This window comes from Pygoscelis adeliae, unplaced genomic scaffold (assembly GCF_000699105.1).
Source record: "Pygoscelis adeliae isolate BGI_AS28 unplaced genomic scaffold, ASM69910v1 Scaffold286, whole genome shotgun sequence".
NCBI classification, from domain to species: domain Eukaryota; kingdom Metazoa; phylum Chordata; class Aves; order Sphenisciformes; family Spheniscidae; genus Pygoscelis; species Pygoscelis adeliae.
The window spans coordinates 2,525,075-2,550,661 of record NW_008825076.1 but is presented as its reverse complement, the minus strand read 5'-3'; the positions used below and the strand labels follow the sequence as shown (position 1 = coordinate 2,550,661).

The following is a 25,587-nucleotide window of genomic DNA, read 5'->3' as shown; positions in this document are numbered from 1 at the left end:
TAATATGTACAAATATACATGCTATCCTGTTCAGCCTGTGCTATTCCTCTTTCAGGCTTTCTACTATGACCTGGATAAGGTAAGACTATTAAGGACGAGACGAAATGTTGCAAATAGAGAAAAATGGATGATGTGTCTACTGTGTTACTTAAAGGCATGTTTAGGAAACAATTTCTCAAGTCCCCCTCTCTCCTCTTCAAAAGCAAATTCGCTCTGTGGAGAGATACATCAGAAAACTGGAGTTTCACATAAGCAAGGTAAGGAGTTTTATATCTTGTACATGTCAGGCTTACACTGCTATATAAATCTATATCTAAATAGAAAATACTTTGATTATAATTCATCTGAAGGGGAATAATGCTGGGTACTTTCTGAAAGCTGTAACTGCTCTTTTTAAAGAAGGAGGGGATTTTTATGTATGTATTTTCTTGACTGGTTCTATTCAAGCTGAATGTTGGGTGCGACACAACCTGAGTTTGCCTGTGAAACCAGTTTGCATACTCGGCCAGTTTATTCAGAAAATGCTGCTGTGGAAAGACTTACATGTTCTCCCCCCCTTCCCAGAAGGGACCAAACGGGGCAGTTCTGTAGAGTGCATGTCTGCCATCTGCTTCCAAAGGAATGAAATATCTCCTCTGTCTAGGTGTAGGTGTTCTAATCTGTATTGAGGCAATCAGTTTCCTGCTCTCCAAGTAATTTTTCCCTGAACAAAGTGTTATGCTACTCCTTGTCTTCTAGTCTGATAATAGCAGAGCGAATTGTTTCTCAGTATCCCATGCTTTTTGCAGGAATGTCTACAAACTGTTGCACTCTAATCGGCCTGTAAAATGCAGGAGTTGTAGCATTCTGCAATACTATGATAGCGGGATTTGGTTGGGTTTTTTGGCTAGGAAAGACTGCTGATGTTCCTTTCCAAAACTTATTAAAACTATGCCAGGGTAATTCTTGTTCGTTCTTCTCCCCCCCCCCCCCTCCCCCCCCCCCCCCCCCCAAATTTCAAAGGTAGAAGAACTCTATGAAGCTTACTGTATCCAGTGCAGACTACGAGATGGGGCTACTAATATGAAACACGCCTTTTCCTTGTCTCCTTCCACTAAAGCCTCCAGAGAGAGCCTAGTAGAGCTTTACAAGAACTTCCAAGAGTGCACAGAGGTAGGAAATACTACACACATATAAGGAAGACCTGACCATTAGCAAAAAATGTACTAGGACTTGCTGCTGGCTTTTTTTAATGGTGCAGGTTAAAAACTTCACATGTGAATGAAATACATGTGAACAGAAGCTTGCCTTACAGGCAACGCTCTTGAATTCTATGCCCTTTTTTCCCCTACTCAGCTTGGCTTCATGCATTCATGAAGACAAGTGAAAAATCCTTTGAATTTCTGCTTTAATAGTGGGGTCCATTATGACTTCCACTGGAAGTAATGGGATGAGAATTGAATAATGAATAAGCTATGCTATTTTTACAAAACAAGCAGTGGAAGGTAACTGACAGTGGAACTGCTTGAGCAGTTCCACTCTTCTGTGGAGCGGCATCACAATTTTCTATCTTAAAAGTAGTATGAATGGACTCTGTATCAGCCTCTGCTAGTGAAAATGTTAGTGTGTGTCCGTTTTAAGAAAAACAAACAAAAAGAGCCAAAGTCCTATAAAGAAAATGGCATGTATGGGAAGGTAGCTACTCAGTGCTGCTTTTCAGTCATAGTGACTGTTCAGTCTTTTTTCTAGGACATGTGCTTTATAGAAGGGGCATTGGAGGTCCATTTGGGAGAGTTTCACTTGAAGATGAAAGGTATGTTCCTTTCTTGTTTCCTTCAAGACCCATCAATTGATTTTTTTGGTTTCCTGTGTAGCAATCTGATCCACTGAGAGTCCATTTATTCGATGTCAGTTGCTTCCGCTGGCTTTCTGGATGAGACCCTGAACGGAATTTTGGCAAACTTCTGTTTGCTTCAGTGCTGTAAAACAGATCTGCAGTGGTATTTGAGTTGAGTACAAAAGCTGACAAGCTTTCTTTCCTCGGCTCAGTTAAAGTTTTTCCTTCCAAGAGTGTTTTGAGCTGGTGGCATAGCTTCTGCACAGAGTTGAGTAAACGGGGGTGTTAACCAGATAGTCACTTTATTTATTGCAAGCTGAGGCTTTGGGGGACACTGTGAAACTCTACAAGTATTAGAGTTTTCCTTCTCTTTTCAGGGTTGGTGGGCTTTGCACGTCTCTGTCCGGGGGACCAGTATGAGGTGCAGTATACAGCAATTCATTTTGTCCTTTATTTTACTGCTGTGAGTTTGCAGTAGAGGAACAGGAGAGCAAGGGTGCAACATGTAGAAGGCAAGCAGGAAACAGACTATGATAAAACCGTGTACTGTTCTGATGAGAACAGTGCTTTGGCACACTCACTAGTTACTCTGCCCTCTGAGACTGAAGAGGGAAAGATGTGATTCAAGTGTTATGGGAGGGTTTAAAAGATGGCAGTGATTGAACCAACCTGTCGGGTCTTTGTCTTCAAAGTTGCCCTGGAATCAAGCAACAGTTGCTGCCTGTTTCTTGGAAGATTGCCCTTGGCGTGATTTGAATACATCTTAGTATCTTACTGGATTGCTCTCCTACTTCTAACAGTTCCAAATGAATTCCAGTGTGCCTTGTATTTCAGTACCGCTACACTTGCTGTGCAACATAGTTCTGCAGTTCTTCTAGAATGGGTGGGATGTGTCATTTGGCACTGAGTTAAGGTGTTAAAACCTGCAACCTTAATTCCTGCCTCCAATCTTCTAGCTTTATGCAAGTTCCTAAATGTATAGTGATCAAAGGAATAGCTTTGCCTCTGCGGTACTGGAACAGTGTGAGGCCTATGGGCTGAAGGGAACGTTCTGGGATGTGTTGACCCAACATCCTTTTTTCTTCATGGTTTCTAGGTGTTTGTGCGACTGGGGCGCCAAAAATGGAGGTTGAAAGGCAAGATTGAGACCGATGACAGCCAAACATGGGATGAGGAAGAAAAGATTTTTATACCTAATCTCCACGAGAAGTTTGAAATCAAGGTGTGGTGTATAATGGTTGGATTGGAATCAGTGGGTTAACAGGTCTTCTGCTGTACTACTTTACCTGTTAGGCTACCAAGTGTTTGTCAAAATTCTTAAGTAGTTTTCTTTTCCTAGCCATGTAAAAATGGCAGTTAATCAATGTTCTGCCTACTGAACAGACATCTACTTCTGTTTTTGCTTTGCTCCTGGGACTCATAACTGTATTAGTGCATCTGCTTTCCCATGTTCTGGAGTCAGGTATATGTGGTTGTGGCTTGTGTTTTTGTTTTTTTTTTTAAAAAAGTCCTAGATCAATATCTGGGATTTTCTAGGGTGAAGTCTGGATGTGGAGACAAAGATGTGTATGTAGATATTATTTATATCACCCATGTGGAATATTAGTACCTGGAGTTCTGTTCTCTATTGAAAAAGAAATATGTATATGGAAAACATATTGCACATGTGTAAGTTTTGAATGTGTACTTCAAATGTCCCTTTATCTGGGTGCGCTGCAGACTCTTTTGTCGTGTTTTACTCCAGAGATGCTCCATATCTGCGAAGAACCAATGGCATTTATATGCCAGTACAAACTGTCTGTACTTATACCTTTATTTAGAGTTCTGACACTTTTTAAAGTGCCTCAGAAGAGGTCATGTCTTTAACAGCAAGGGACCAGTGCTAGTGGCCTGTGATACGTAGATGACGCATTGTAGGTACCCCTTGGGGGAAGCTTGTGGTTTTCACAGACCCTTGTGCAGCTGCCACTGGCATTGCTTGTGGCACTTACTTGCAGGTGGAGTTAATCCTTAAACAGCATTTCCACTGTAGTCTGGCATCTTTCGTGGGCTGGACTCTGCAGCATGACTGCTGTCAACCTAAAAGGAGCTGAGATCGAAGGCTGTGTTGGATTCTATTCTACTGGGAAACTGTGCCAGTGCAGGGTTTCAAGTTTTGGCAGCTGTGTTAAAGCAGCTATTGCAATTTTCCCCTCCTATCTGGCAGCAAGAACTGGGTTACACAGGAGAGACTGGCATCTTGCCAGCACAGCCTTTGGAAATGTGCTTATAACGCATTTTTTTGCTGCCACTGCACAATGAAGATCAGGTGAGAGGCTAATTCAGATCCCCGTTTTCCCATAATGGCTGTAAAATCTTGTATTACTTTGTATGACAATGATAGTTTTACTCTTTCTGTCAGCTTATGAAAGTCTACTGACTAATGTTCTCCACACCCTCCTGCTGTATCCACTTTGTACTTAATCTTTGCCCAGTACAAACACATAGCAGGTTTAAAAAACAAAAAACACCCCCCAAAAAAAAACCTGAGAAGTACTAAAGGGTGTTCCAAGAGGAGCCTAGCGACATAACTTTTGCTAGCTCTTAAAGGAGATTTAGGCATGTAACTAATTCCCAAAGAGGACTTTAGGCACTTGTGCTAAAATTCTTTGCTGAGTCTGATGCTTCATGTGCTTCTAGAACAATTTGATCTTCAATTGGAAGTATGTTTTTATAGCAAGTGTTTGATTAGATTTTTTTTAAGTAGCTGAAGAAGTGAAGTGCTAGCCTGGGAAAAATGCAGACCTGTAACTGCATTGATAACAAACTCAGAGTCACCTGCAGAGCTAGATGAAAGAACTGACACTTACAAGTTCTGATTTTGGTCCACAGCCGAGCTCAGGACGGTTAGAAGGGTCACAGTGGATGCAGACAGTTGTGCTTCCAGATCCTTTAGGCAATTGAGAGCTGACATAGTCTAGTGTAGGTAGGCTAATATACTTCTCTGTAATACATATTTTTATGACAGTGTTGTTCTAATATGTAGACAAACTAGACTCTACTATAAATGACAACTACTTGTATGTATACCAGAGCTAGAATTTCTGAATTTCAGACTAATTTTTCTTAAAATTGTAGTCTAACAAATTCTGTCAGAAGTGCTGTACAGCTCTGTCTCTCCCCAGCTCATAGAACTGCTTTCCTCTTTGCTAGCCATCTATGACATATTCCTTGTGGGGATATTGGCTAACAACAGTTTAGGAGCCCAGAATTGAGTATCAAGGTCTTAAGTTTGTTGTGGGCCTTAGAGCAGATCTGAGCCTGGGGTGTTCTCCTCTCTTACTGACTTAGGATTGTCTGGTAAGATGAAAATTGATATGTTTGTCCCTGCAGGTGACAGAGCTGCGAGGACTGGCCACTATTCTAGTTGGTGTTGTGACATGCGACAGCATAAATTTCTTTACAACCAAACCTCAGGCAATCATTGTGGATATAACTGAACTGGGCACCATCAAGCTACAGCTGGAGGTCCTCTGGAAGTAAGTACAGCTTCAAATGAAAAAAGCTGGAGCCAAACATTTGAAATAAATTAAAGGCTCCTAAGTATGTCATTTAGTAGCATTCAACATCATAGTCCTCTTTCTATTTGTAGAGCAGGTGCAGGATAGGTAGCAGCCACATGCTTCCTCACAGCAACCCCAGCTACTGTGCCTGATCTCTGACTCTGTGGGACCAGTCCTCAGGAAGGGGAGGGCGAAAGGGACAGAAGCTATTTCTGTGACCTTTCAGTTCTTTGTGTTGATGTTGCCAGAGCCATGGTAACATGAACTGACTAGTAGGCTTTTACTTAGCCTACTCTTCAGAATGAGTTGCTCCAAGCAACGTGTGTACATCTATAAAACATGAACAATAATCTTAAAGATGATGAAATGAAACTGAAAATAGCAGCTTCTAGGCACAATGAAAAAAATATGTAGTTGAAATTTTAGGACAATCACTATTACTAGGCCACAATTTGTTAAAAATGAAGCTTTCCCAAAGAGTTAGCACCTTCGTATTTGCACTGTGACTACAGTTACTCATATAAGGCCTGTTTGTGCACTACAGGGAAGCTTGGTTACAGATGCACTTTTAAAATAGCTGAGTATTTTCATGGTGCCTGTGATTTGTTAAATTGTTTTAAGATTTAAATCTGTAAATTGATTTTTGTAGTGGATTACTGATGTTATTAAAAGCAAATTCTCACTTTTGTGGATGCTGCACTGGAACTTCTTCACTCTAGACACACCACCATAGATTTTTTTTGAGGTAGTACTATTATTTCTGCTTTATGGGACTGTTGGTCCATACTGAGAGTCTTGTCCAAAACAAATCAAAACTTTTTAACCTGTTTCCATTTACTATTGTCCAGGGGTTAAATCTAGCCATCTGAGTGAAATGCCCAGTTAAACAATGGGCACTCTTCACTTGTACTTTTGTATATGGCTTACTGCAGTCCTCAGTTCTTCCCAACCCAACATGGCGAAGAGGCATTTGGACACACCTCCATGATAAGGACCTTCTTGAAAGGCTACTTTGTGATGACTTGTGGATCTAGGCTCTCTCCAGGAAAAGCAGAAACTGAACAATGTTTAGATTAGGAAGGGCAGGGAGCTATACCTTGCAGGCCAGACTAGCCTGTGACTCAGCCTTACACAACTCTTTTCTGGACACGTTGGCTTCTTGTTGTCTTAAAAATTACCAAAAATAAAAAAGCTTGTGTGTCAAATGTGTGGGCTGCCAAATGTGCCCAAAAGCCAAACAGATCTTTCATTAAGAGAAAAGTTTTCCTGCCCTTAGGGTAAAGTAACCAAATGTATTTTAAATTAGACTTCATTTTTCAGATCTTAATACTCTGTTTCCACTTTCAATTACCTTTGGAAGCATTGTTTGACTTAAACCTTATCACAGTCTTTTAAGCCACCAACAGGAGAAATGCCACAAAGGTTTTCTGTTGCAACTCCTGGTCAAGTGTTGATAAACAGTTTTCAGGTTGCATTTCTGGGGTTGGGGAAAGAAAAGCTTTATTGATCAACATACTATTTTCTGAATGTCTTCTGTGTATGCTGTGGTTCTTGAAATTTACTGTTGACTTGTACATGCATTTGGGCTGCAAAATGAATCTTGGCAACAGCATCTGAAAATTATTTTGAAACACACACATTGCTCTAAGTCAATGAGAAATAAACTTACACAGCAGCGTTTTGCCTGCACCTGTTGTTTATGACACTTTTTCCTCATCAGATCTAACAATGGGCACCAGTATATGTTTTGTTTTGGTGAGGTGCTGCAGCTGCTCTGAGACTTTTGAGGCCTCTGTTTCTTATTTGAGAAGCTGAGCCACTAACTAGTTGGGTAACAAAGCCTCATTCCAGAAGCTTGCTGTGATCTTGCATTATGTGCCCTATGAAACTTCCTCTTACTCATGCCAGTTACTTATGTATTCCCATTTGAATCTGAAAGCAGACACATTCATGGTAGAGTTATAACTGTGTGGAGTGGGGATGGTGCAAGTTGCGTTATATATATATATTTTTTTTAAAGTAAAAGTAGCTCTTAAAATGATAGACCTTTTAAATGAAGGCCAATTAAAATATTCTGTTTTGACGTTTGCATGTCTTAGTATTGGGGAAGGAAGGAGAGAAGAGGGGCATAGGAGGATATATGGGCTCTCATACATCCCCAGCAAAGTCTGATGCCTTTATTTGTTGTCTCTCACCCTGCAACAAACACACCAAGAGCCACCAAGACTTGCATTGGGTTTAATCTGAATGTAAAATGATCAAAAGCTCTATATGCAGTTTCAGAGCAGAAATGACTGCAGACAGAACCTTCTGCTTGCAGAGATGCTTTTCGTATAAGGGAAGTCCCTTTTTCCCTGACTTCAAGGCTAACGTCTTAAGAAGCTTCACTTCTGCAGTGAAGGAGACATACTTTTGTTATTTAATGGGGTATAAAATCTGTTTTTGCCCTAATATGGGAAGTGCTATACCAAGAGATGGCACATTTGTAGTGGAGTCTGGAAGAAATCACTTCTACTCTCTTCTTGTTAACCCACACAAATGGTATATAACATTCATTCATTTTTTTTCTGGATCTACTTGCTTGCCTTTCCTTGCTGTCAATAACTTGCATAAATAATTATGCACATAAGTTGTTCTTCCAAAAGGACTGTATGAGGAAAAACCCCTTCCTATTCTGGGATATTGCATAGCTTCTCAGATAATAGCCTAAATCTCCAAAGCAAATTATACTTGTGACTAAATTTTCTAGAAAAATACAATTGAAATTATGTTGACACTTGATTGTTGCAGTAGCTCGCAGCTCAGAGTGCAGCTTTTGATTGGTAAGATGAGCAGTTCTATGGTCTTTGGGACAACCGTCACCCAGCTTCTAGAGTTGGCAATAGCTGAACTGAGAGCACAGTTAGTGGTGACGCATTCTCTTTGGGAGTTAATCCCCACTTGGAATTTTTCAGCATATGAGAAAACTCCGGCTGCGTGTCTCTGCTGTGTTTAAACTTTGAAATGCATTGGTATCCTACCAAGTGGATTCTCCAGAGCACTTCTGTGCAGAACTGGCAGGCTCCTCCTCTTTGACAGCCTGTTTGCTGAAGTTGTTTACAGAAAAGAAAAGTTGTGTAGTGATAACTCAGGGTGTTTCTATTTTCAAAGATAGAGCACTCAAAATAACAGCTGCTTTTTTCTTTGATTTAAGAATAACTAAACAAATCCAGCTGATTTGCCCAAACTTCCCTGAGAGGCAAGCTTTCAATCTAGACCTACTCTGTGAGAACTGCAAATGTAGGTCACTCTTGCACTTCTAAATGTATATTTTCTTTAAATAGGCCACTAGTCTTCTGGGCTCTAACAAAAGTTCCTTCAACTCCTTTATAGATTATGCCATGAGGAGTGTGAATGAGCTTAGGCCTGTTGCAGAACGGCTTTGTTGGCCAGTTTGGCAGAAGACTTTGTTTTTTTGCCAACCTAAACAGCAGTCTGAATTCTGTCTCTCACATGAAGGACAAAGAGAAAGCCTGTATTCTCTTCTCAGAACTTCAGTTAGCACCCCGTACTGGGATCTAAGGGTACCAGCCGGCCAGAACCACTCTTATGATTTCTGCCTGCTTTGAGTGTGTGCCGGCCTGGCTCACAAGGGTTTGCGGAGTAGGAGGGGAAAAAACCTTAAAGGAGAATAAAAAAAGGAAAGTCTATATTTTTTTTTTGATACGTACCTACTGACAGTCTTGCTCTTACAGATTAAAACTTAACGTGAATAGGTAGTTAACTCATGCAGGTATCTTTAGGCAGTAGACCATCAATGCATCTCTGTTTTTGATGGAAGTGATGTTTCACAGCTTAGTCTTGTGATAAGCTGTACTAACCTTGAAACTGGTGCTTATTATGCTTTAATGGGTAGGAGAAACCTAACAACAATCACACTGTTAAAATTAACATGTTAACATTGCATGGGCATTTTCACCTGCGTTCAACAGGGGGAAAAAAGAAACCTAATGATCAGCAGTTGACCAGAATTGGTTTTTTGTATTAATGCAAGTCTGGATTCACAGGCTTAGTAGTGGGATTCAGACAGGTCTATCCACCAAGAGCCCTTCCGGCCTGGTAGTATGTAATACATGGAGTGATTGGACAGAAGGGGAGTGATTAGGGCATAGTCTTGGCAGTGGGAGAAAGGAATGCAGATCCTCTGGGGCTGAAGCCTGAATTGAGTTCAGCTCTTACATCCTCTGCCTGATTACTTATGTTCCTCTGAGAACATAAACCAGGAAGTGTCCTCCTTACATACCCAACAGAAAAATGCAGTAGGGTGAGGGAAATGGTAGAAATCTCAAGTATTTCATCCCTCTACAGGTTTGGTGGTTATGACAAAAATATGTCACTGGGAATCCATGCTCAGTGCTGGCAAGGCTGAGGTACCTCTGACTATGTATGGATGCAAAGCTTCTGATGTTGTGGGAGGTGCAATCTAGGAAACATGAGATCTGATGAGCTGTAAACCCCTTCAAGGACAGGCTGGGCACGTGTGTTTTGGACCTGAACACTGAAGTCCTGCAATGGCGCTAAGGCAAGCTAAAGGAGAGTTATGTGCTGCGTTTACATTGGCCTTAACAATGATGGCATTGTAGTGTCATGCATTTAATGCCATTATTGTAATTAGTCATAACCAAAGGCCGACATGTTTGGCAATATAGAAACAGAATGGGGACAACAAAGAGGGTCAGACGTGGGGCCACTTTCATTTTTTTTAATAGAATTTTTCAGTCTTGAAAAGGTGTTGTTGGGTAATACTGTACGGGCATATAGATGTTCGCTGTGGGGAATGTGGAAAGGAAATGGTTAGCCACTGTTTCTCTCAGTACAGCTACAGAGACCCCGCCATGTCAAAGTACTTGTTCCACAATTTAAAGTTAAATAATGAAATTCCTGCATACTTTTGAGCTATGCAGAGATTTTGTGTGAATGATTTCAGGAAGTGACTAGACAAACTAAGGAAAAGCATGTGACAATTAAAGGTAATAGCCTGCTTGCAAAGTCTGGTGCATGACAGATCTAAGCGATGGATTGCCTCAAATTTGAGTATGTGTCTGGGGAAAGCCTATTATATTTGACTTATTTCCTATGCTTTTCCCTTGAATATCCCCTACTGGCTTCTATCAATGTCAAGCTGCGGGGAGAGATGGATTCATAGATCTGTCCCAGTATGATGTTTTGTTTGCTGTACAAATGTGGAACAAGATGATGGATCATGCCCAAAGAGCTTACAACCAAGAGATAACAGATGCTTTAGAGCAGACTTCATTCTTTCCTTCACCCTTAGCTTTGCTCTCTCAGCTTGTTATCTTGCAGTAACAGGGAGCGTGTGCTTGTTAGGAGGGCAGCTGAATAGCTGTGTTTTGCTAGAGGGCTTTAGTAATTGTCAAAGGGGCAAAACAGATTTAGCTTGTTATTCCGGTCCCTTTCCTCTAAAGTGTCATTTTGCATTACTATATTAAAAGCTGAAAATGAAAAATCTGAGGAATGGATCCCTGTGACTCTTAAGAAATAGCCATAGATGGGAGTAATTTGCTTCCATCAGTCAACATAGCAGGCTTTGGCTAAAAGGCTCCTACTGTCAGAAATCCGATTTATTTTCTGCATAGTGAGACAATGCAGATGGCTGTTAATGTGACTACATGGAACTGGCCTGTTTGGTGAACCCCAGCTGGGTGACACTGGTTAATTTAGCCAATTAACCTGTATTAGGCAGCTCACAGAGTGTTACCTCCATGCTGAGGAAGACAGTGGTGTGTTGCACTGCAGGATGCTGTTGAGAATTGTCCCTGTGCAACATGAGAAGCTAGAGAGAACTGGAGCTCTGCTTTTCAAGTTTTGCTAGAGAACAAAAGTTAATTTCCCTGTAATTGATTAGTCCTTGTTATTGTTTGGATCTTTTCAGACTTCTAGTGATTCTATATTGTACAGCTAAATGCAGCTGACTTCATCCTACTGTTTGGTCATTATATTCATATCTATGAGATTACAGATTTGTTATAAACAATTCACTTTTTTCCAAACTTTCTTTTGGTGCCACGAGGCATATCAGTAGGGAACAAAAGTAACATGTAGAAAAAACAAACTTGCTTTACTTAACTTTAAATATGTTTTCCCTCTCCTGGTTAGCTGAGTTGCATTTTGGGAGACAGTTTGTCCAAGTTTCCTTAGACTGCTTTGCAAAGGAGTTGGGAAATTAATGGCTGTGATGTAGTAGGTAATTGGGAATTTTTTAGAGCAGGTCTTGTCAAACTCTTCTAGACCATAGCCAGTATCCTCTGGGACTATAACTGGATTCATCCGTGACTGTATGAACCACATAACTTGCCATATACCACTGCACAAGCTTCCTCTGCCAGCCAAAGGAGGTGTTGGTTAATATTTGAAGGATAATGAAGTTTTTTCAGTGGCTTTTCCAGGTGGTGTGTACTCTGCAGGAGGGAAATTAATGACAGTTTTCCTTTATTACATGTGTTCTATTTCCTTCCTATCTGGTATGGTGTACATCTCGCTATTTGTCCAGTGGTTGTCGGCAAGCAGCCTACACTGTACTTGCCAGCACTGGTGTAGGACACTGCAGAAGGACAGAGAGCACTTCAGATTTTTGGCCTGTTGGACTCTTCTTCCAAAGACTGTGGCACAGGTCTCTGTCTAAAGGGTGTTGAGAATTCTGTGTAAAATACACGACCTTTTGGCCTACCTCTTTCTCTGTTGGTGCAATCAAAAATATTGGTCAGAGAGGTAGTCTCTCTTTCCTCTTATTCCCCGTGTTGTTTACTAAATGTCACAGTTCAAATCCTAACAGCTGTTCCTGCTGCTAAACATTTCTGTGCTTTCTGGTCTTACTGACACTTAGGCCTTTGTCTTCTGCTACAGACCCTTTGACACAGAGAACCTGTTTTTGTCACCTGGAACCACTGCCAAGTTTTCTGTGGGTAGCAGGAAGAGCTCGTTATACAACTGGACCCCACCAAATACTCCCAGCTTCAGAGAGAAATACTACCTGGTGAGTATGCTGAGGAAAGCAAAATGCAAACCACAGACATAAGACTTGATTTTTGGATTAGATTAGGCTATTGAAGAACACACGCAGAAATGTGAAAACGTAGCACTCCAGGGTCTTTGCAGTTTATTTTGGGGCTTCATTATATTTTTCTTCTAACCTCTATTCTTTTGAGTTCTATTTTAGATTTTGTAAAAGAAAAAAACCCAAACACCTGCCAAATATTCCTCTTAGCAGCCAGAATGGTAGGGGCGTGGGCATCAGCTCTAACAGTCTATGGTGGGAATCAAACTGGGAACCAGTCTGTCTCAGTAGCTGTGGAGCAGAATGGCGTCTTAGAGGTGCTATGTGAAACCAACCTTCCTTTTCCTCAACCCCACTTTTTGCCAAGTGTAGCCCAGGGGAATAGAAAACCCTGCCCTCTTTCTCATTCATTCAAGAGGGTGTTGTTTTATATGATCCTGTTAATTCTGCCATACATCGCAAATGCTAATAACATCATACATATGTTCCCCTAACATCAAGTCTAAGTCAGGTTTGGTGTTGCCCCACCAAAGCAGCAGAATATGCAGTCGTCTTCAGAAAGGTTTATTATTTGTACAGGGTATGTTGGACTCTTCAAAATGAACGTTTCCTCTAACCACTACGTTCACATCCTGTCCTGAGCTGATGTGACACAAAAGCTGCTTGGCAAAGTTCTTTTTCCAGAAACAATTTTTTAGCTGTCTTGATAACTTTCATCTGAAAGATCTAAAGCACAGTTACTACTGTTCCCCTTAGTTCATCCAGTAGGCTCTTAGCATTTTGTTTCAATAGTTTCTTTTGTCCAGTCTATGCTGGCCTGGCTCCAGCATGCAGAAGAGCCCTGTGGTTTTGATCAGTTTGGATGCGTGTGTTTCCAAGAACAGGAAACCATAGTTCTCTATCTTAGGTGTTATCTCATGCTTTTCAATTGTGGATGTGCTCACTTACGAATCTATTTGCTGCAGTCTGTTTTGCAACAAAGGCAGAACCAAGGGGATGTAAGTGATGAAGCTCAGCCTCCCAACATATTGAGCTACTTGGCTGCCTGTGATTTTGATGTACATGGCAGGAGCAAGCCTTACAATCCCGCAGAGACAAGTGAGGCAGACTCGTTCAGCTCTGAGGATCAGAAAGGGACAGAATCCAGAAATACAACTCCAGCTCTAGACCATAGGACGTTGCCATTGGTTATTATTCAAGAGACTTGTGCAGAAGAGCGACAGCATCCTCTTCCAAATCACACAACTCTAGATATCCTGAAGAAGACTCCGTGTATGGATGGATTTCCAAATAACCCATCTAGTTTTCTGAATCGTCACAAAGGTAGTAGAGATTCCTTCAACCGGGCCAGAAATCGCCATCTGACAGAGCAAGAAGACATTAGCCAGCAAAGCTTGAATGCTGCAAATGACCTAAAACTAGATGGACATACGAAGTCAATTGATAAGACTCTACAAGAAGTGTTAAATTTGCTGAAATTACATGATGTGGGGCAAGACCAACTGGAGAAATTGGAATACCAAGTTTCATCTCTGAGGGATAAATTAAAGGTATGGTAGTGTTTTACTCTTGGTAGATGGTGTAGCTTCCACTGTTACTCCTAAAACTGTAGAAGTTCCGTGACCCTGTGGTGGATTTGATTTAATGATGTATCGATGGCACGTTCCCAAAAAGTAAGTTTGGCCACCAGAGGTCAGGCACTGCTCGGAAAAGGCAGCCTTGAGAGCTAACTACACGGGAGCACTATGTTGCACAGCATCTCTCAGAGACAGCCGTTAAATGCTGTGCACAAATCAATAATCTGGAAAAAGAAATTAAGAAACTGAATGTGGTCAAAGTGGAAACTAGTCTGGGCTAAGCAGAATCTGAACTGTATGTCAGAGCCTTTGCGTTGTGGTTTGCTTCTAATTTTTTTTGACGTTTTTCGGATTTAGTATACCTTGAGATGACAGCATCAGTTCATCAAACCTAATGTTTCTCCAGGATCACCTAGCTTTTGCAGGCAGTTCAGTCTGTCTGACAAGTCATATAGAGGAAAGGTCCTGGAGAAGAGCTTTCTGCAAGCAGTGGGTTATATTGCAAATTTGGTAGCGTTGTAGTACATGGGGCCAGTGTGCAGACTTGGGAGATAAGATACTGTAAGACTTCATCTAAGGTCTGGAATAATAAATGTTAACAAAACTGCACTGACTTCCTATTCCAGTGCAACCACTTTAAAAATAGGAATTAAAAAACCAAACCAAGTGCTCTCAAAGCAGCCTTTCCAAGGGGGAGAAAGTTAGTGGCCTCATGAAATCCACTACTGATACCGAAGTTCTTGGATGCTAAGCTGGAATGCAACAGAACCCCTAAGATTGCTACTTCTGTATCTGAAACGGGGAATAAGTGAAAATTGCACTAATGGCAGAAGATGCAGAGGAAATCAGCTCTCATACCAACCTTGAGGCATGGAAATCCAAAGAGGAATACAGACAGATTAAAATATTGAAGTATATTTTGAATTTAATTTGCAACATTATTTTGGGATCAGAGTGCTGTACCAAGAGCTAACTTTCCTGATGCGTTAAGAATGAAACCAGAAAAGCAAATTGATTTGTTATTGAGTGATTTGAAAAATGGCAAAGAACTCATGAAAAATGGCTTGATAACTACAAGTAACAATATTTTTCCTTCCATTCCATCAACAGCTAAAGACACTTCATCACAAACATTCATCTATGGAAAGTTTAATGGTGGAGACAGTACTGGAAAGTTTTGACTTTTTAAATGCTGACTGTAGTGCTGATGAGCTTTCGTTATTTGGAAGCATAAGAACAGCCAGTATCAGGTATGTATCTGCAGCACTTCTTATAGGGGACAAGGGAAAGGGCTGAGGAGGGCTGATCCCAGGAACGCTTACTGATACACTATACCTGGCTAAGTAACGATTGTGCAGAGCTGCTAGTGGTATGAACATCCAGGATAGAAACGATTTTTTTTGAATACTCTGAGATTCATAATTCAGAATACCTACCAGATTGAAACGGCAGGAAACTTAAACTGAACTTACGGAAAACGTTGCAGAATGATAACCGCAGGATATGATGGAAGGCCTAACATGTAGGACTGCTAGAAACAGACTGCAGGAAACAGGCTTATCAGGATGATGCTGAACAGTTCTGCACTAGCAAGGGAGAGAGCTACGATTAACTTACAGAGCTCTTCTACCTGTTCTTTCTTTTGAATTCAGTTTTGCATTTTGCAGGTTGCGTAGCACTGAAACTTACATTCCAGAGGTATGAGCCTGATCCTGGGACACTTACTATGCTCCCAGTTATCATCGAGTTGGGAGAACACCAAGGGATTTGTCTGCTGTATGTGCTGCTTTTGTAGTTCACCTGCTGCAAATGAGCCAGCAACTCAATTCACGTTATCTGGAAGCATCTTTTACTAATATTGATTCTCCAAAACAGGATTTTGTGGGATCAACTGATCTGGTATTACTGTTCCACAATGAGTTTTAGAAATAAAGTCCTCATGTTTTTAAGAAGTGTGTTATAACAGCATTTTTTATTGCATTTATCTGTTAAATGCTGCCTGGTTTGTACTTCTGCAACTTGCTTGAAGGCTACTATTGAGACTGCACATCTTCATATTTATTTAGTGATGAGAGTTTTAACACTTTTTTCCCTCATCTCAACAGCACATACAATGACAACACGCTTCAGTCCCTGAGCTGTGACATGAGAACAGAAACAAGAGATGTAACTACCGGTGATGACAACTTAGACGTACTTTTGATAACTCACTTGAAGCTGTGCAAAGGTCTTTTGCAGGTAAGGAATAGCCTATGGGTTTCCAGGGCACTGGTTGTAATTGTTGATTCTGATTACGGACAAAAGTGAATATGTAGCTGTTCTTTTATAAAAGCAGAAAGACTCAGAATAGAAATTGAGTCCAAAAAATGCAGTGTATATATGTGTATGCACAGAATGTGTCGTACAAAACTCTGCTGCTTTTTTTCAGCCTCTGGGTTTTGCTGAAGCTCTAAGTAATACCTTAGAGCTTAGTAATACCAGCCTGCCCAAAGCAGGCTGCTAATGCAATAGGACAGATTTGGGTTGAATCATGTATCAATAAGAGGTGATCAATTTTTTAATGAATGAAAAACTGCTACTACTAGAAAGAAACTGGTAGCATGTAGGGCAAGAAAGAACTCTTATTTCTCCTTGAGACCCCATTCCTCAAATTAATTTTGGTTATAGTGCTCAAGCACATTATCGTCCTCAAGGTATTACCTCTGATGAGGATGGGCAGCAGAGGACAGCGTAACTAAGTATTGATCCGCTACACAGTTGTCAAAGGACAGGGGCAGAGAAGAATGTCAAATGCCCGACAGCTTGTCCCAGCATAATGTGATTTGCTTGTCCTGTTCTGCTGAGCAGCTTTGCACTTGGAAGTGACCTGTCTGTGCTGTGGTGCGAAGAGAGGCCTTTTGAGAGCAGCTGGTGTGTTTTCTCAGAGATCTTAAAGTTTGATTCTAAGAAACAAATCGTCATTCATCTTGAGCTTGATACTGCCTTTGTTTCAGCTACTAAGATAAGCATGTTGCATTTCAGAAACTGAGGTCACCAAATGTAGCCCAGGTTGTCCAGGAGAGCATTTTGGAAGAAGTATCAGAGCAGACGCGAGTCCTGGGGGATGTCTTGGATATGTCTGTTGATGAAAGTGAGTAACTGTATTGTTCCAAGGCATGCCGGAGATGTGAGAGGTACAGGTAACTCTGCTTGAGCTTCCCCAGACACATCAGGGTTTCACTTTAAATTCCTTACAAACATTCACATAAATAAAACAGCTCTTATATCTAGATTCTTAGAAAAAAACAGGGCTCGTCGTTTGCTTGTTTTTTTCCCCTGCAAGGAAGGAAAAGATTTGAAGAAGTTTGTCTCAAAGACAAACTTCTTTGTTTCTAAGACATACCAGTAGCTGAACTGGTATGTCTTAGAAACAGGGATGTTGTAGGTGATGGAGTTTGCAGTCAAAGAACAGCAGAATAGTCTTAATAAAATCCTCTTTTATAGCTATTCTTTTACTTTGTAAGCAAACAGCCCAAATTCTGTACACGTTTGCAAGAAAGGTTTGGTGTGCAATTTTTCCCATTTCAGGCCTTCTCACTACTAAATTCTTCCATTGACTGTTGGATGTGACAAAATGATAAAGGCACAATGGGAGACTTTTGAAGGCTTTTGTTCTCATCTTGGTAAATATAATGGCAAGAATGCAAATTTTAGTTGGAAGCATTTGCTGACAGATTTTATCCTGAAGGATGTGAGACTAAACTGTTCACTAGAGCAAAGCTCCAAAGGGCCTTTGGTACAATGTGATGAAGAAGGTGTAGGAGTCTTAAATGCAGAACACAAGTTCAACATCTCTGTAGGTAAGAGTGAGAAATGACAGGGTTTAAATGATAGCGAGAAACCACAGGGTATTGCTTCGAGTGCTTTTCTGAACTGTTTGACAGGAAGCCTGCCTCAGCCTATGCACTGAGGTTTGGAGTTCTCCACGTGTGAAGGTACATAAGACAGGGCCTCTAAAACGCTTGGAAATGGCACATCTCGTGCTGATAGAAGTGGAAACAGTTGAACTCACAGAAAGTTCTTCAGAAACTTGACTCAGATGCTGGGATAAAATGAATAGTAAGAGGCAGAAGAGCTGCTAGGCGTCTCATTCAGGTCTCATAATGACAGTTCAGGAGCTCAGCCCGAGCTTGGTGAAATCAATGCTTGCAGATGTTAAAATACTGGCAACAAACCTCCAGCTTTGAACAAAACCATCTGTATAACACAAATACAAGTTAATGCTGACACATCTCTAGATATGCCATCTGGTGCCTAATTTCTCATGTAAAATCCAAAATCTGCTAGAGCTCGCTGACTTTTTAAAATGTGATTTTTTTTTTTTTTTTTCAGTTATTCAGAAGAGTAAAAAGAAGAAGCACTATCTGAAAATCTGGAGTGATCTTGCAGAGCCTGGCAGCATCTTGTTTGCTTCAGCAGAAAGATTCCGTCATGCACTAAAATACACATTGATGCTCAAAGTGAAGGAAAAATACCCTGGTCAATTAGAAGCAGGTACCAATCCGTTCCTTGAACACGAGGCCACTCTGGTTTCGTTTTATTGCACGGCTAAAAATTGTCCTTGTGCATTTTAAAAATAAATTAAAACTCTTACTTGTTTTAAGCAGCTTACATCTAACCAACCTTTCAGTTTCTCATTTGTTCTTTTCCATGTTACTTTCAGTATTGCAGAGGTTGCTGGAGCAGATCATCACCTGTGACGGGTTGCTCTCCTCTCCCTACCTCCAAACAGAACTGGTTACTTTATTCCAATTTTATAGCTACCTGGAGAAACACCACATTACCAGCCTGGAGAAACACTTGGGAAAACTTGCTAAAGAAGGTAATGGCAGTGCTTGGCTCTTTTGCTTGAACTGACAAGCTCAGTGGCTGGCTGTTGCTCTCCAGGTTACTACTCAAGATACGCTTTCAGAGCAGAAAACAGCCCAACCATTGCATTGGCAGTTTGTTTCCATTTTAATTCCCCTTATGACCGTGTAATTTTAATTAGAACAGGAAAGACATGCTTGACTCCCATATCTAACCGGCTAGAAACAAAAGAGAGGTGTGAACGATGGATTTATCTTAAGTGCCCTAGGAAGTGGGTTCTGTAATATTCTGAACTTAAAGCAGAAATGAAGTTGGCAGCAATCTACAGCTGAATTGAAGGACTGAGTAAGTGTCTGTAGCTTTGTGTGACTATTGCAGCTGTAATCAGACACAGATAATAGCAATAAAATTTCCGAGGTTACTAATGTGCATTTTCTAGCACGAGGTAGCCAGTGTCTCGCTGAAGCCCAGCCCAACGTGTGAAAGTACTTTAAAACTTAGTCTGTATCAGAAAAGAATTATTTTAAAAATAGTCCTGATACTGGCTGCATCTTTAGTCTTATTTTGATGCAGATGACTCATCTGGTGCGGGACGAAGAACTTGTGCATGGCTAGTCAGTGAAAAAGACCTGGAATAGTCTTCAAATTGAAACTGTCACTCTACTACCTGATTTCTTATTTTTTAAAAGATAGAGGGTTTTCTCTTTGGCCAGTACAGCAAGATATTTCAGGGATGTTTAGAAGTATTTTGCTTGATCGCGTTTTCCTTATTGTAGGACTAGACCGCTTGTCCTAATGTCCAAAGGGGCAGGAGTTCTTTTGCACTGCATGTTGTACTCAATGCACCCGGGTCCTAAAAGGACCGGGGCTTCGCTGTGGTTGTGAAATATTGTGGCTGCGCTGTTATTGTGAAATAATCATCTCTGCTCCGTTCGTCAGACAGTCTTGGCACAGGAGGAAATGAAACAATGACAGGGAAAGAAGACAGGATGGTCAAAGGGGCAGTCGTCCTGATTTGCTTCCTGCCGTGCTTGGCTTGCGTATTAGCCATGTGAATAACTACTTGTGCCTAAAGGCGACTGAATTGGAGAGGAGTTTGTCTTCTCTTGACAATGTCTTCATTTGTCAGTTAGTGAAGTTGTCCTTTCATTTGCAGTAATGCTAATTGAGGAGCTACAATGCCCTGGACGGCTGAAGACTCTTAAAAAATTGAAAGGAAAGCGGCTGAACAAACTCCAGCCCCTACCGCAGACTTTACGGCTACTTGGGACTTTACAGCTGGACGACAACCACCGCGTCAGCAAAGCAGCCACATCCTGCCTCTCCCATGCAGCAGCAAACAAGAACTTCAGGGAAAAGGTGAAGACTGCGGTTCTTACCGGCTTTTCTAAATAGATGCTGAAATGCGTGGAGCTCGTTTTATCCTAGAATAGCACTATTGCCCTCTCTGCACTTCACTAATCTAGAACCTAAACTACATCAGTGCTCAAGTGATTTGTTTATATCCTTTATTCAATTTCAGATAGGTAAAACAGTGCTTATGTCAGTCTGAATTTGAGCTCTTCATTATGCTTAAGTTTATAAACCCTTTCTTCTCTCCCCCCCCCCCCCCCCCCCTTTCATTCATTCTCTCTTTTTTTACTCTGATGTTTTAGCTGACTGTGACGCAAGACTTCAGCAAGCTGCATGTTTGGCTCTTAAAAACCTCAGAGTAAGTATTTACAGCTCTGCTTTTGCTGTGCGTGTCTGGCCAAAATTGCTAGGTGCAGAAGTGCACCTAGCTTTTTTTTTTAAACTGGTAGGGTTACTTTTTCAGCTTCCTTCGATTTGGAATTAATGAATTCTTTGGCTGCCAAAGTTCCAAAGTATTACTACTGTTATTCAGAAGGCAGCAGGCAGAGGGAGCTGCAGGCATCTGGAGTGTCTCAATTTGATCTGAGCAGGCACAGTACAATGGCAGAAAGGATGTTTTCTAACTTCTACAGTACTGTCAGTGGGGAAGGACCACAGACGCTGTCTGACTGGGGGACGTCTAGCATGTAGAAAAAAGAGCAACGGTCAGCTGTACATGGAGTCAGTTCTAAAGCTTTAACTATAGAAATTTAACATTAAATCAGTTCATCTTTTTTTTTTAACAACAGCCGATTATTACTTTTATTTTCTGACTATATTTGCATTGCTATTGTAAGAAGCCATCAGGACAGATTTAAAGCTTTCCACCAGCCACAAGTCTGTAATAAGTTAGTCTGCACACAAGGGATTATTGTGAGTAGTTTCTACAAACATGTAGTCACAAGATATAGGCCCAACAAATCGGAGTCTTATTCTCAAAGTCAGATTTGCAAATGTTGCCCTTGCACAACCTGCATTAACTCTTTCAGCGAAGGCCCCGATTGGTTCATGCTAATTTAATGGTACCGCAGCAGTGACCTGTACCCTAGAGCTTTTACACTTTTTCATGCCCTAAAACAGGAGAGAAAGTAGCAGAGGTGAGATCATGCTCAGAAAAATTAACTGCAAGCTGATATGTTGGGGGAGAAAAGAAAGGTGACGGTAGAGTTCAGATGCAAGAAAAGGTGGGGTTTGTATGTGTGTGTTTACCTTGCGAAAAACGTTCATCAAAACGCTCGCTGAACAGCTACTGCTGCAAACTTGTCTTTTCTCAAACAGGGTGTTGAGAGTATCGAGCGGGTCGCCCACCTGTGCCAATCTGAAACAGAGGAAGTTAGGAATGCAGCCAGGGAAACAACGCTATCCTTCGGTAAGTCTTTCGCACGACTTTAAAATACAGATTCTGAAAAAGTAATGTGAAATAGTGCAGAGCCAGAACAGGCCTGGAGTTCAGCCTGAACACATCTAGGACAATGGAAATATTTCATCAGCAGCTATTTCATACCACTAAGATAAACTTTGTATCATGTAGGCTCCCGTTGAAGTTTTTGTAGAACGGGACCAAGGAGATCACTGTAGGATAAAGTGCTTTAAGAACCACTAAACTTTTTAAAAAGGTGGCAGATAAGTACTGAAAGTGCTGACAGTGCTGCTGGAGTACTTCTTAACAGTAGTACTGGCATCAGCAATTTTCTCCTCCTAGACTTTGTAAAAAGGACATTTCAACCTGGCAGATCACATTAAAGTCTCTTCTAGCTCCGAGACTGGCTAAGCTGACTTTAAGATCTTTTATGTGTATCACAACAACGGGCTCTTCGGGTCTGGTAATCTTTTCTAGACACCCACAAACCACCTAGCTACTTCCAATTTTGATGTTCCTATTCTTCTTCAAATGGTTCCGCTCTGAGTACTGGAGGGCAAAGAGTACAAACAACATGGTTTGTATGCTGGTTCATGACCTGTTACTTCACCTGAATTCAGTAGATGGACAGTGGAGTTGAGCTGCTAATGAAATGTCAGCGTTCCCCGTTTGCTACCGTCTAGTATTTGTACTTCTACTGAAGGCAAAGGAATTGCCTAGGCTCAGTATCTCAAATGCACAGCTGCTAGAGAGGGTGTCCAGTTTATCCAGGGGACAGCAATTTCCCTGTTCCGGCCTTCCTAAAAACACTTTGATTCACGCTTAGTTCTGGCGATCTCCAGACTTGCTTCACAGAAACACTCAGGTTCATGTGAATTGCAAAACAAGTTTTCCAACCGTGGTGCTGCAGATCGTTACTCATGTGGAAACGTTTACAGAAGGCCTGATTTTTCCATGGTGGCTTCTAGCAGTTTTTGGAAAACTATTCCCTTAGAGATGTGTTTGTCACTATTGAGAGTTCTGGTTAGTTCCGAACAAGGTCACAACAGAAGTAGTTGTAGAGTATCACATTTCTCAGGCTGTTTCTAACTGCGTTCTCTTCCTCAGCACGGGATGTATTTTCTCTTTCTCCACAGGTGAAAAAGGACGGCAAGCCTTTGAGAAAATGGACCGGATTTGCTGTGAATTAAGAGAAACTGTACAACAAGAGGCTGAAATTGAAATCACAATATTTTAGTAGTGAAATATGAGGAGCTGAATCACGTTGTCCTCACAGCCACACATGGGTACCCGAGGATTTTTCTGTTGTTTTATCAGTGTCTGGTTTACTTACGCCCTGCTGTCTGCGTGCTGCATACTGACAGAGTACAGGTTTATTTCCAAAGGGGGGAGAGTTTGCAGTCTACGCTAAGTAGACTGGAATACATCTTCTCACTGCCTGAAATACCAAGTGCTAGACAAGTGAAAACGAGGATCTCTTAGAACGTGGAACCAGGTTGTCACTTGAGTTCAAATCCCCATCTCACCGGAATTACTGCCCCTGCTCCAACTGTAAGTCAAATATGACCCATTTCCCCATAAAGTGTTTTATTGATTTGGCATTTCTCAAAGAGGAGCGAAATGATCGCTCTGACAGTCCACCTAGAAACTAGCAGACAACAGATCACATACATCAACTGCCCATATACATTAGAAAAACCTAGCGGCAGTGCCTGGTGGTTTCCTTTTCTGCTACAGTTTACTTGCAGAAGGAAAGCTTGTTACTTCAAAAGCCAGTTTCTTCATAATCATCGCAACTTAGGACAGGTTCAAGCAAGGACTGACAAGGCTAGGTACTGAGTGTATATCCTCACAGTTTACAACAGGAAGGTATGTATTGCATTTGCTGTGTGCAGGTCTGACTGACATGGACAGCTCTGTATAAGTTTTGGGGGTTTTTTAAAATTTATTCATTTAGTCATAGATCAAGACTTCTCATAATCATATGCCCACTGTCAGGCTTGTTATTCAACACTTATGTAACTTAGTGGAGGGTAGCCATGAAGAGAAGCCTGGCTTCAGGTAAAATACTTGAAAGGGTTTGGCTTGTGTGTATATTTTTTTAATATATGTATTACTTTTCTATTCAGTATTTATTTGTTGGATTTCATACTGTTTTCTAAAAATCTAATAAAACATTTGAGACAAGTTCCTGCAAGTGCTTCCTACTGACGTGCTCGTAGCACTGCGGATAGGTATAAGGCAATAAACCCCAAAGGGAATTAATGACACACCTCTTAGCTTGACAGGCAGTGTGTCACGTACCCACTTCCATATTCCGTCTGTGAAAAGTTCAAGCTTGTACCGTTGGGACAGGCTGAGCTACTGTTCCGCTGCTGGTATTTGGTCTGGAAATGTGCAGCTTGCTTATACCAGACGAGCTCTGAATAGCAGGACTGTGGTGTTTAGGTTGTGCTATTCCATAGCAAAGTAAAACTTAATGTGCTGCTCTTCTGTACTGTAACTCTGCTTTTAACTTAGGGATTTATTTAAAAGCAGGAGAAAGCTGCTGTTCTACCTCGGTAAATTCTCTGCTCTCCCCCTTCGCTGGAAAGGGAAATGGCTGGTGCGTCGTAAGAGACAGGGGCCGCCCGGGTGACTGTGCCTGCGCTGGGCTTTAAACCCTAACAGTAAGGTGCTGACAGTTAAACAGCCACAGCTGTTTTAATACAGTAGTTCATGAAACTACTGACAATTCTCTCTTCAAGAGAGAATTTGTAACTTTCCTTAAAAATACAAACAAAAAGGTAAATACTTTAATCCAAACAACATGGAAATGTGATTGCTGCAGCTGCTGTAACACAAGCAGGTACGCTACTGTATCCCCACCAAACACAGCTTCATGTTAAGGCACAACTGAAACTCTTGCAAAAACCACTTATGCTTGAAAGTTACTACACTTCTTACATTACACTGATTCCTGGGCCAAGATAGGTAAAATTTACCTGTTTAAAGACTAGAGGAGGGAGGAAGATAGATGTGTGTGCCAGGGAGACACGGGATACTCATTTCACTTACTTACACTCTTTTACTGGAGCTCTGACCTGCAAGTTCTTCCAGTAACATTTAAATCACTTTCTTCTACAAAAAACCCACCAAACACCCTGACCTGCAAGTGATTCCAAACAGAAGCCAGTGGCTCCGGCCCTGAGAAGAGAGGAAGCAGTAAGACTCTCACGTACGTTCTTTAAAAAAAGAATTTTATTGTTTCAACTAAAATGAGAACTGAAAACTTGTATGGGAAATTGAAAAACTGTACAGTTTTACTACAACCTGTGAGGTCTTTGCAGTGGCTTACACAAAAGACAAGATACCTGAAAATGTATTATACCAAAACATTTAGCTTTTTTGTTTTTTTATTTTTTTTAAAAAAAGTTTATTCTATGGCAATCTGTAAAAAAGAAAGACCTGATGAGTAAATATTTGCTTAAGGCATATAGCAGAGCAGCTCACTAACTTTCTAACAAGTTTAACATGGATATTTGTCCATTTTCCAAGAATAGGTTAACCAATACACCCACTTTGAAACGCTACTGTATATACACACCCGAACTACTACATACATATACAGGACATCGAAACAAAAATGTTTACAGTTCAGTATTATAAGCCTTACGCACACCTCGCTGGGCCTGCGGGACAGTCACTGCCCGTCCCGGGGCAGCGTGTCAGTTCTGGACGTGGAACAGATGAAAGAAATGGCAAAACCCACGGGCAGAGAGGGGGATGTTCAGAACTTCTTCATCTGCAGAAACTTGATCTCGTTAGAGTAATTTGCAAGCGAATTATTCTGGATTCAAAGGAAGGACGCCTCGCTTTCCTGTCAAGCCTAAAATTTAAAATATTCCCTCTTGGGAACAGCATACGGGTGGGTTTTGTTTGTTTGTTTTTAAATGGGCCGGCGCCGGTATTGCTGCAGATCAAAGCACGCTACTGCGTCTTGCAGAAGAGGCTTCCCC

The 25,587-nt window shown here is 41.2% G+C and overlaps 1 protein-coding gene across 1 annotated transcript in view; it reads left to right on the top strand.

Moving 5' to 3' along the window:
* FAM65C (family with sequence similarity 65, member C) overlaps positions 1-23,776 on the top strand; it is a 45,277-nt gene extending 21,501 nt beyond the window's left edge. The window contains exons 9-26 of the mRNA XM_009326749.1: positions 56-79; positions 204-257; positions 1,003-1,152; positions 1,729-1,792; positions 2,194-2,237; positions 2,913-3,038; positions 5,189-5,334; positions 12,262-12,391; positions 13,378-13,962; positions 15,100-15,239; positions 16,095-16,227; positions 17,011-17,119; positions 18,361-18,522; positions 18,692-18,850; positions 19,994-20,197; positions 20,466-20,548; positions 21,508-21,598; positions 22,726-23,776. Of these exons, the coding sequence (XP_009325024.1) occupies positions 56-79; positions 204-257; positions 1,003-1,152; positions 1,729-1,792; positions 2,194-2,237; positions 2,913-3,038; positions 5,189-5,334; positions 12,262-12,391; positions 13,378-13,962; positions 15,100-15,239; positions 16,095-16,227; positions 17,011-17,119; positions 18,361-18,522; positions 18,692-18,850; positions 19,994-20,197; positions 20,466-20,548; positions 21,508-21,598; positions 22,726-22,826 (2,505 nt within the window). The 3' untranslated portion in view covers positions 22,827-23,776. The remainder of the gene's footprint in view (positions 1-55; positions 80-203; positions 258-1,002; positions 1,153-1,728; positions 1,793-2,193; positions 2,238-2,912; positions 3,039-5,188; positions 5,335-12,261; positions 12,392-13,377; positions 13,963-15,099; positions 15,240-16,094; positions 16,228-17,010; positions 17,120-18,360; positions 18,523-18,691; positions 18,851-19,993; positions 20,198-20,465; positions 20,549-21,507; positions 21,599-22,725) is intronic.
* Positions 23,777-25,587: the final 1,811 nt, after the last annotated feature.